Source organism: Arachis stenosperma, chromosome 4 (assembly GCF_014773155.1).
Source record: "Arachis stenosperma cultivar V10309 chromosome 4, arast.V10309.gnm1.PFL2, whole genome shotgun sequence".
NCBI classification, from domain to species: domain Eukaryota; kingdom Viridiplantae; phylum Streptophyta; class Magnoliopsida; order Fabales; family Fabaceae; genus Arachis; species Arachis stenosperma.
Window position 1 is genome coordinate 86,313,765 of NC_080380.1, and position 11,991 is coordinate 86,325,755.

The window sequence follows — 11,991 nt, forward strand, 5'->3', positions numbered from 1 at the left end:
CCCGTTATATTGGTCCATTTCAAATATTGAAGAGGATTGGGCCAATAGCATACCAAATAGCTTTACCACCAAACTCCTCAAATTTGCATGATGTGTTCCACATCTCTCAGCTTCGAAACTAGAAAATATACCCCTAATATAACTCATGTGCTAGAAGCGAAATCAATTCAACTGAAAGAGAATTCGATGATTCAAGTTACTCCCGTTAGAATTGATGATGTTAGTGTCAAAATATTTCGTGAAAAAGGAGTTTCATTGGTAAAAGTCGCTTGAAGTCAGGCCGGAGTGAAAGAGTACACGTGGGAACTTGAGTCCGATATGAGGAAGGATTATCCTCATCTTTTTACAAGTAACTAAATTTTGAGGACAAAATTTCTTTTAAGATGAGTAGGATGTAAAATCTAAAAAAATTTACTAGTTAATTATATTTAAAACTTGAGTTAAGAATATTTGAATTGCCCAATCTAAATTAAAAATTTAAATTTTATAATTTGAAAATTTATAAATAAAATTAAATTCAAAAATTATTTAGAATGTAAAAATATAATTATTTATGAAAAATGTATACCAACGTTATAATTGATAGTACACACTTATAACTATTCAGTACTACATATGAAAAGAAAATAAAATATATAAATAGGAAAAAAAATATTTAAAATGCAAACCGAAATATATACCCTTACAATTAAGAGAATTTTCGGTTACTGATGATTAAGCTGTTAACATTTTGCACTTTGCAACTAATGAATTAATTTTAAAAATGAGAGCAGTTGGTATTTCCCTCTCCCTCAACTCTCACACCATCTCATGGATGAAAACTTTTGAGCTATAAGTACCCATCACCTTGCAGAGATCACAAATCAAACCAACCTAACATCTGAAAACCAACCAAACTCCAGACACATCTCTCTTCACCGCTGACACCTCCATAGACTCACATACCCAAAACATTTATTATATATATAAAAAATAAAACAAAATAAATTCCTACAAAAAGAGAATTAAAAAAAAAAAAACCTTAAAATTTCCCCCAAAATACCAAAACAACAAAAAATTACACACCCTGCAGATGCTATGAAGAGAAATCATAGTTCCCACCACCAAGAACGGAAATGGGTCATACCCACCACAATCACAATAACCGTTCTCTTCATCACTCTCCTCCTCACACTTTCGGTTACCCACACCAAACCATATTCAAATTCTCCCAATTTTACCCCTTTCCATGTTGACCATTCGGGTTCCGACGACGGCGAAACGGGTCTTCCTACCTTGCCAAGGTTTGCCTACCTCCTCACGGGAAGCAAAGGGGACGCGCCGAGGCTCAGGAGAGTCCTTCAGGCAGTGTACCACCCTAGGAACTACTACCTGGTCCACCTCGATCTAGAAGCTTCCGATGCGGAGAGGCTTGAGCTCGCGAAGTATGTGAAGTCAGAGAGTGTTATGAGGGTGTTTGCGAACGTTATGGTTGTTGGGAGAGCTGATTTGGTCACATACAAGGGCCCAACCATGATTGCTTCTACCCTTCATGGCGTTGCGCTGTTGCTCAAGAAGGTCAAGGACTGGGATTGGTTCATCAATCTCAGTGCCTATGATTATCCTCTCATGTCTCAGGATGGTAAGTGTAAAATTCGGAAATGTTGTCTTTTCTTGAAAAAACTTGATTTCTATATTTAGAGAAACGGTATAAATGATGAATGATGAATTGGGTATGTGTGAAAAATCTAAAAGGGCTATTGGGAATGGGAAGTCAATATTATCAAGTCGTTTAAGGTTAATAAATTTGAAGAATTTGATGCTGAGATCATGCCCATTCACCATAGGTAGTTCATTTACCATATCTAAGGATTATCATAAATTTTTTGGGTAGTTGAGACTTGTCACTCTTGTGTATTGATGAATTTATCTTCTTCATAGTTCTCATTAAGCATGCTGAAGCTTCTGGTGCCCACTCTTCATTGGTTTAAATTGTAACTACTATTTTTGGACTTTTGACTCCTTTTAAACTAACAACTAAAAGGGTATGTTGGCCGCTCAGCATGTTGTTTTACTAACCCTATTGAGATACTGACTAATTTTACTAGCATAAGTAGATGAATAGAAATTTCTTCTAATACCATATACAACAACAAACAACAATAATAGAGCTTTGTTCCACTAGGTGGGGTCAGTTATATGAATCAAACGATGTCATTGAGTTCTATCATGTATCATGTCTACAGAGAGACCGTTTACATGTAGATCTCATTTGACCATCTCATGGATGGTCTTCCTAGGTCTTCTTCTACCTTTTACCCATTGTCCATCTTCCATCTCATCCACCCTCCTGACTGGGTGCTCTGTCGGTCTTCTTCTCATATGTCCAAACCACTTGAGACGCAATTCTATCATCTTTTCCATAATAGGTGCTACTCCAACTCTCTCTTATATATTCGTTCCTTATACTATGCAATTGCGTATGACCACTCATCCATTTCAACATCATATATTAACAATAATTTCTTCTAAGGTTTTCTTGAGTTTCTCTCTACCTCTACCTATAGGACTATCCTCCATTTTATCCACTATCATAAGTAGTGCCTCCACTTGGCCTTCTCTGAATGTTTATACTGCCTACAAATGAGATTTTACCATTGTCTCTGTAATTGATGCTGCCCTAACTGTCCATCTAGCATCATCATTGCTAATCCAGTTTGGTCTGGTTGGTCTGCACATCTGTTGAAGCATCCTCGTATCTACTACATTAACATTATGTTCCAGTTGACTCTTGAAAGAATCTTGGTATGAATCAATTCTGCAGAATAATGCAGAACCAAAAGAGAAGGTAGAAAGAAATGACCATGATTGAATATTGAATGATTCTGTATTCTTGAAGAATGAGTGAAAGAAAGTTGGAATACACTACAAGCCACTTAGTCCTTATATAGCATTCTAACAGCATTACCTAAATAAGGAAAGGAAGCTAATTCTAACTAATTCTGTTACAAAACAGGTTAATAGAATTTTGAACACTAACTAACTTCCTTTTCCCTCATTCTCTCTATTATTTCTCCTCAAACATAATGTGGCTTTGGAAGCCACTTTAAGTTTGACTTCACATCGATTAAAGGCATCTACCGAAAGGGCTTTGGTAAATATATCTGCAACTTGATCAACCGAACCAATATGGATAACATTAAGTAACCTTCGATTCAGTCTTTCGCGCACAAAATGTAAATCCAACTCGAAGTGCTTTGTCCTACTGTGGAGAATTGGGTTAGCTGCTAATAAGACAGCATTCATGTTATCACAATAAAGAGTTGGAATTATTGGTAATTGAACATAGAGCTCTTGAAGTAAGTTCTGGATCCAGATTAGTTGAGAAGTCAGTTTCAGCTAATCCTCTATGTTTTGCCTCTGCTACTTCTGCTCGTAGATGCTTGTTTGCGGCTAGACCAAGTCACTAGGCTCCGAGATACACAACATGTTCACAGGTTGATCTTCGATCGGCCAAATCTGACCCCCAATCCGAATCTGAAAAAGCAAAGAGTTGTAGTTCAGTGCTGGAATGAAAATCAATCCCTGATTCAATGTGCCAGCCAAGTACCTCAATATACGTTTAACACATTTCCAGTGAGAAATTAAAGGTTGTTGCATCTATTGAACAGAATAAATAATTTCAGGTCTCGTTAAAGTGGCATATTAAAGGGAACCAAATATTGATCTATAAAGAGTGGGATTTTCAAAGAACTCATTGCCATGCTTAGTCAATTTTACACTGTTTATCATAGGTGTAGGCACCCCTTTAGTCTCGGTCATGCCAACTTTCTTAAGGTCAGAGATGTATTTGGATTATGAGAGGTGATAAGCACCAGAGGGCAATTTCTTTGCTTCTCTGCCTAAGAAATAGCTTAATTCATCAAGATCCTTTAGAGAGAAAAGGTGATGTAGTTGAGTAATAGTAGTTTGAACAGCACTTGAATCACTCCCAGTTATCAAAATATCATCTACATACACCAAGATATATATAGTAACAGCAGCATTATGTTTAACAAATAAGGAATGATGTGACCTTGTTTTCTTAAAACCAAATGTGGCTAAAGTAGAGGATAGTTTTTCGAACCATGCTCGAGGAGCTTGCCTTAATCCATACAAGGACTTGTGCAACGACAAACCTGATCATGTTTGCTTGCTGAAACCTGAAAGTTGCTTCATAAAAACCAATTCATTAAGGTCACCATTTAAAATGCATTATAAGTCGAATTGACGAATTTGCCAACCAAATTTCAATGCAATAGGTAAAACAATCCGAATGGTGGAGGGTTTAATTACAGGTGCAAAAATCTGGTCAAAATCCACTCCTTCTACCTGATGATTACCTTTAGCAACTAATCGGGCCTTATATTTAGCAATAGCACCATTTGGATGTCTCTTGATTGTGAAAATCCATCTACACCCAATTACTTTGGCATCTGTTGGAGGAAAAACTATAGACCATGTTTATTGTTGTGACGAGCATTCAACTCTTCTTGCATAGCTCTATGCCATTGAGGTGTTTGTAAAGCTTGGGTGATAGGTGTAGGAATGTGTTGTATGAGGTCAATGTTAGGTGTTGTACTGGCAATAAGAGCTTTAGGCTTAGAGATGCTGGTTTTAGATCTTGTTTGCATGGGGTGATGGTTCTTGGTGACACGGGTAGGTGGAGCGGCGCCAAATTGTATGCTGTTAGAATGTGATGTGAGGGTGAGAATTAGTGATGGTGTTTAAAGGGACAGGACTTCAAGGGGAAGAGTCTGGTTGAGCATCAGAATCTGTGTTTGAAAGGAGATGTATTTATGGTAGTGTGGTCAGAAATATTAGATGAGGCTTGTGGAATATGTGTGGGTTATGTGGTTGGAGGAGTTTGGGGTAATTCAACATTATAAGGTGCAGAGGTATTTAAGTATAGGAATTGGGAGGATCAGTAGGACAGAGGGTAGAATAAGGAAACTTAGTCTCATCAAATTTAACATGGCGAGTGATGATGATTTTGCCAGATTTGGTAAGACATTTGTAGCCTTTGTGGTTTGGTGCATACCCAAGGAAAACTCATAATTCTGATTTGAAATCAAATTTGTCTTGAGCGTAAGGTTTGAGCCATGGGTAGCAAGCACAACCACATACTCTTAGAAATGAGTAATTTCATTTGTGATGATGAAGTTTTTCATAAGGAGAGGTATTTTGAGTTGTCAGGGAAGGCAAACGGTTAATGATAAATGTGGCTGAAAGGAAGGCATCATCCCAATGGATTAAGGGAAGAGAAGCCTTAGCCAACATAGCAAGGCCAGTTTCAGTGACATGGCGATGCTTCCTCTCAACACGTCCATTTTGTTGATGTGTATATGTACACGGAAATTTGTGAGTGATTCCATTCTCTACAAGGTATTGAGTGAATGACTTGGAGAGATACTCCCTTTGATGGTCAGTTTGGAAAGCTTTAATTTTGGTCCTGTATGCTTTTCAATCATAGCTTTAAATTATAAGAATGCATTAAGGTTTGAGATTTGGAATGTAAAAGATAGATGCAAGTGTAACGGGTATAAGCATCAACAAACAAAACATAATAATTAAAGCCATGATATGATGTAATTGGAGCTGGTCCCCATAGATCAGAATACATCATATCAAGAGGAGCATGAAAGTTAAAGGAATCAAGATTAAAAGTCAAGTGGTGCATCTTAGCCATATAACAAACCTCACATACACTTTCTTTATTGATGTTAGATGGTAAGTTGACATTACAAGTTTTTAGCAGATTGAACTACTTTGGGTGGACAATGCCCAAGTCTATTATGCCATAAAGTGTAAGAATCAACAAAGCCAGTGAGAACTTTAGGTGGTACATTAAGAGGATTTAAAGAAAACTGATTTGCAGAATGTGTAGGTAATCTTGTAACAGCAGCTCTATTAAACTCATAACGCCTTTCTTAGGAGTTCCTTGAAGGAGGATCTCCGTGGTGGCCTAGGATTTAACATAGCAAATATTAGCATGAAATTCAAAAAGGAATGATTGTCAGCACAAAATTTTTGAACACTTATTAGATTTTCAGCAATATCTGGAGAATGTAGAAGTTGATCTAAAAGAAATTTTTGTTCAGTTTCAAGATTTACTAAATAAGAATAACCAGAATGTGCTATGGATGTACTTGTACCATTACCTAACAGGATTTGTTCTGGCCCATTATATTTGGAGGCAGCAACGAAGTTACTTGGATCAGATGTAATATGATGACTTGTGCCTGTGTCTGGGAGCCAGGAAGGATCTGAAATCGATGATGGAGTTGCAAGATAGGCCCTAGGTGTATGGTATGAGGGGGGGGGGGGGGGTGGTGGTAGTGCCAGATTATTAGAGGCTTGTGATGGAGGCATATTTGTGGAAGGTTGCCGGAAAGTCTGATCGAATCTATGGAAGCAATTGACAAATTGATCTTGAGTCTTTATTATTGAATCTTCCACCTCTGTAGAATCTTCCCCCTCTACCTCTTCTTCCATTAGAATTTGCTCTTGATGTTGTACCAAACTGTGATGGAACCTGAATATAATTTGCTTGAAAGGATCCAAATTCTGGTTTTCGAAACCTTTCAAACATATCCTCATGAGCTAGAAAAGTGCTTCTGCTTCAATTAGAGTTATTGTTTCTGATTTGGTTAAAACAGAAGAAATGTAGAGAGCATAATCTTTGGAGAGTTCATCAGTTATGGCAGTGATGTGATCCTCTAAATACAAAGTATAACCTATGGCAGCTAAAGAATCTACAACCTTCCTGATCTTGCACAAATAATCAGCAGCAGATGTACCTCTCTTCTTGATTGATTTGAGCTGTGCTTTCAATTGTTGGACTTTGATCTTGGAGAATTTAGAAAAGTAAATCTTGAATCTTGGACCAAGCTTGGTGTGCATAATCACAATCTAGCATTCGGTTCTTGAAACTTGAATCAACAAATGAGAGCAGCCAAGTCATAATGTAGTGATCCTTAATTTTCCATTGCTTGTAATTTTCAGATTCTGTCCCTGAAGCTTTGGTTGCAGCGTCTTGAACTTTTTTCTGGAACTTTTTCTGGATTCAGATGATCTGCAAGTTCATTTGCATTTATGACATGTAGAGCCAATTGTTGCCAAGTTTTGAAAGTATCCTCATTCAATTTGTCAAGAAGAGAAGCAGTGAAGGTGTTAGAATTGTTGTTGGAGGAGGAGGATGAAACTGGAACGATCAATGCCATGGATTGTGACCCAATGCTCATGATACCATGAAAGAATCTTGGTATGAATCAATATTAAACTTAATTACTTCTATAATGGGTTAATACAAGGCATCCTGAATAGGGAATATGTTTGTGTAGTTGTATAACTGAAATTGAAGCCTTGGGAGGCTGGAGCTACTTGCTAAATCAATAGTCAACTTCCTTTGGTTTGAAAGCATGGAATTTTGACAAGATGCTATGTCCATGCTAATTTAGGTGAAGGAATCCTTCATTTCCCTCCTTTGCGGTTTGTTAATAATTTTAGGTTCTTTGTTTCTTTCTTTTAGGGTGATACTTGTTTGTCCTAGTCAGCTATGCAATAAATTTTTAATTAATTTGTTTTTATATATGGATATTAGAAAATAAATATTTTGTGCTCTCGTATGATCATTTTCACATCATAACTGTTAAGATTGTCATTTGATTCAAATCTCATTGTACGTCAGGTTTTTCTACTTCTTGCTTTCATGATTTTCGTGGCTCTTGATGAATAGATCCATGTCTGATATTTCACATATATAAATTATGTTTGTGTTTGCTGACTTATTTTCTCATATAACTTGCTTCAGATCTCTTGCATATCTTCTCATTCATACCCAGGGATCTAAACTTCATAGAGCACACTAGTAATATGGGTTGGAAAGAGTGAGCATATTATTTTATGTTTGATATTGTTTTAGTTTGTTGCTACACCTAGTCGTGTTAATTGTAAACTTTGTAGAATTGTAACGATGATTGCAGGTATCAGAGAGCAAAGCCTATAATCATAGATCCAGGGTTGTATCATTCTAAAAAATCTGGTCTCTTTTATGCTAAAGAGAAAAGATCAGTCCCAAATTCATTCAAGTTATTCACAGGTATTTATTCTCTTTGATGCATAATTTTGTCATTGTGCCTTGGAACTGAGTAGATTAATATGTCTACAAGACAATAGAGGGTTTCGTGATTAATAATCCTATTAGATGCATTGTGTTAAATCACCTTATTTAGTGCAGTTGGATGTGTTCTTTTGGCAAAAAAAAAAAAAATATCACTTTTTTGAACAACTTTTGTTTTGTTTCGTGTTTTGTGGTTTCCCCCCCCCCCCCCCCCCCCCCTCCTTTTTTTAGCTAGATGCTGATAACATATCTTATGACAAAAAATCAATTTCCATCTTTTCATAATATCAACAGTTTTAAGTTTTTGAATCACAATTTTCAGAATCTGAAACAAGGTAACAAGGGCACCTTTAGTCTAATATGTCAAACTGATCTTGAACTCTTATCGGGAATTCTTTTGATATTTATGTAACACAGATCAGCTTGATCCAGACTATCAAACAATGGCATTGAAGCATCTTGACAATTTCTTTTGTTCTTTAGATATTATCCAACAATTATATATTAGTATTTTTCAGACAGAACTTCAAATCTTTAAATGGTTGTGTAATTTTCTTGGGAAGTTTGTGATGTAGTAACGTCTACTGTTTATCTGGTAGTCACTTCTGGAAAATGTAACTGAGGTCTAGTTCTTGTTTTACGATTCTTTGTTGCATAGATCTTTTGCATAGCCATCTTTAATTCGTGGTTAAAACCTTCAGTTTTCAACTTCGGTTTACCTGTAGTAAAACAAAGTGGGAAAGAGAGATTTGGATTTTCTCTTTGATATTCCATTCATGTATGTGTTGAAACTTGAAACATCTCTTGGATATTTCAGCTAAATGTATTTTGTGTTTTACAGGCTCTGAATGGGTTATCCTAACAAAATCCTTTCTCGAGTTCTGTATTCATGGTTGGGATAACCTTCCGCGCACTCTCCTTATGTATTATACAAATTTCTTTTCGTCCCACGAAGGCTACTTCCACACTGTCATGTGCAATCACAAGGACTACCAGAACACCACCGTGAATCATGATTTGCATTATTTAAAGTGGGACAACCCGCCGAAGCAGGATCCAATGTTTTTGACGCTGGTGCATTTTGACAACATGGTCCAAAGTGGTGCACCTTTTGCTAGAAAGTTTAACAAGGATGATCCAGTTCTCGATAAAATCGATAAGGAACTCTTGAGAAGAAAAGATGGCTACTTTACTCCCGGTGGTTGGTGCATTGGCAGTGGGAAAGCTCCGTGTTCTGTTTATGGAAATCCAGTTGTAGTTAAACCAAGTATAGGCTCAAAGAGGCTTGAGAAACTAGTGGTTAAGATATTGGATTTGGAAAATTTTAGGCCGAAACAGTGCAAGTAGTATTCAAGATACATTGTCCATCTGTATAATTTTGATTAACAGCTGCTATTGAAAGCCTTTTGATATATAAATTTTACTGGTTTTTGAAGTGGACTTAACTTGCTGCACTTGTTTATTTTTATTCAATCCTTGGATTTCCTAGGAACTTTTATGCAGAAGACCTCAAGTTGATTTTTAAGTGTAATTTTGGTGGAAGGAGAAAAAAAAACAGGGATCAACAAACCGAAGTATTTGATGGGTTAGATTACAATAATAATCTCGTTTTATTTAGTTAGAAGTCAGAAGAATGAACTGCATTTCTCCTTAACCAGGATAGTATTGCTCTGCTTTTCTTCACCAAAGAATGATATTGTTTCTGCATCGGAAATGGTGATCAAATTAATTTTTTTTATTAATGGTTTTTTGTCATTATGTGCAGTATTGTTGGAAGAGAGGAAAACTGAGCCGAATGATATTTGATCAATTATCAAATGATACTAGGAGCTGAGTTTATTGTGTACAAGTGTAAATGTAACCCACATGTAGTACCAACTCTATTCTAAAACAGAATAACAAAATCTAACTGATAAGAGTAAGATTGTTGAGGTGTCAAGTAGGAAGTTAGAGGTGGTTAGAGTTGTTAGAATCTAACAAATTTGAAACCAATTTGTACTAATGTCAAACAAAATTTTACATTAACATAATTATAACTGTTGAGTTTGAGAAACAATTTAATTTATTAGTGATGACAAACATAAATATTTAGTTGGGTTGAAAGCCTAAAAATATTTTAGAGAAGTTGATCCTACCCACTAGTTCAAGTTTTTGAGACATTACCCCATACAAAAGGGAGTAGTCAGCCAATAATTGAAGAAAGGAGAGTGAATCCAAAATTCAGAGATAACCTAGCACCCTTACCACTCAAAGTTTGAAGTTTTGGAAGCAAACACCTATATTAAAGGGAGCATTCTGCCAAGATAGAATGTAATATTTGAGAGTGTTTGAATCTAGTTCTTCACATAGCTTTCAATCTACCATATTTCTTCTCCTTCATGAGGTTACATTATTTATCTTACTTTCTTAATTTATCTTTCTTTGATTTCTCTTGGTAAAAGCAATGTGTGAGGTATTTAAAAAAACTATTTGAAAAAAAAAAGACAGAGAGAGTCAACTTGGAGAGAAAAGCCATTTTATGTCAGTCTCTTTTGATGTATTTATGTTTTGTAATCATAAACTTGAGAGGTTTTTCTTGCTAAGTTGGGTGAGCAATTAGTGTCATCTAGCTAAATCAAGCTTGGTCAGAAGTTTGCTTTGTCCTGGATAGGATTAGAAAGAATCCTAGAAAATTTGTGTATGTAATCTTTGAAAACATAGTGAAAATTCTACCATAGTTATGGTGGAGACTAGATGTAGGCCACATGGCATAAGATGCTTGAACCAGGATACTTGGTTGTAGGGGTGTGCAAAAAAAACTGGTTTCACTAAACTGAATTGAAACTGAACTAAAACTGTTTTAAATAAACCAGTTTTTTAAATAAAAAACTGAACTGAAATCATAGTTTTTATGAAAACCAGTTTATTAAAAACCAGTTTATTAAAAACCAGTTTTTATGGTTCAGTTTAGTTTTAAACCAAATTAAAAATGGTTTTATTTAAACTCCAAAATTAGTTTTTACATATTCTTTTTCTCTCTCTCTCTCGCCTTCCTCTCTCTCCTCTTTCTCCCCATCTTCTCTCCCTTCTCTCTCTTTTCCCTTTCTTCCTTCTCTCTCTCTCTCTCTCTCTCTCTCTCTCCCTCCTTCTCTCTCTCTCCCCCTCCCCTCCTCTCTCTCCTTCTCCCCCTTTTCTCTCCTCTCCCTTCTCTCTCTCTCTCTTCCTTCTCTCTCTCCTTTCCCCTCTCTCTCTCTCTCTCTCTCTCCTCCTCTTTTTCCCTCTCCTCTCTTCCCCTTTGTTTCTCTCTCTCCTCTCCCCCTCCCATCTCTCTCTCTCTCTCTCTCTCTCTCTCTCTCTCCTTCCTTCTCCCTCTCTCCCCATTCCTTCCTCTCTCTCCTCCACTCTCTCTTCCTTTCTCTCTCTCTCTCTCCTTTTCCTCGCTCTCCTTTTTTCTTTCTCTCTCACCTTTCTCTCCTCTCTCTCCCCTCCCTCTTTCTTCCTCTCTCTCTCCTTCTCCTTTTTCTTCCCCTCTCTCTCTCTCTCCCCTTTTCCTCTCACTCTCTCTCCCTCTCTTTCCTTTTTCTCCTCTCTCCCTCGCTCGCCTTCCCTTCCCCCTTCTCTTGCTCTCTCTCTCTCTCTATCTCCCTTTTTCCTTAAGTATCCCCTTTTGTTTCTTTCTCTCCTCTCTCTCCTCTCTCTCTCTCTTCCCTCTCTCTGTCTTCCCCTCCTCTTTCTCCTTTTCTCCCTTCTCTCTCCCTCTCTCTCCTTTTTCCCTTTTCTCTCTTTCTCCCCTTTCTTACCTTCCTTTCTCTCTTTTTTCTTTCTCTCTCAACCTTTTTTCACTCTATATCCTTCTTCTCTTTCTCTCTCTC

General features: G+C 36.8%; 1 protein-coding gene across 1 annotated transcript; it reads left to right on the forward strand.

Moving 5' to 3' along the window:
• Positions 1 to 854: 854 nt before the first annotated feature.
• On the forward strand, positions 855 to 9,585 carry LOC130976622 (beta-glucuronosyltransferase GlcAT14C). Its single transcript, XM_057901531.1, has 4 exons — positions 855 to 1,621; positions 7,832 to 7,907; positions 8,004 to 8,119; positions 8,982 to 9,585. Exons 1-4 carry the CDS (start codon positions 1,078 to 1,080, stop codon positions 9,485 to 9,487), a joined length of 1,242 nt encoding a protein of 413 aa, XP_057757514.1. The 5' UTR covers positions 855 to 1,077; the 3' UTR covers positions 9,488 to 9,585.
• The last annotated feature ends 2,406 nt before the right edge of the window (positions 9,586 to 11,991 follow it).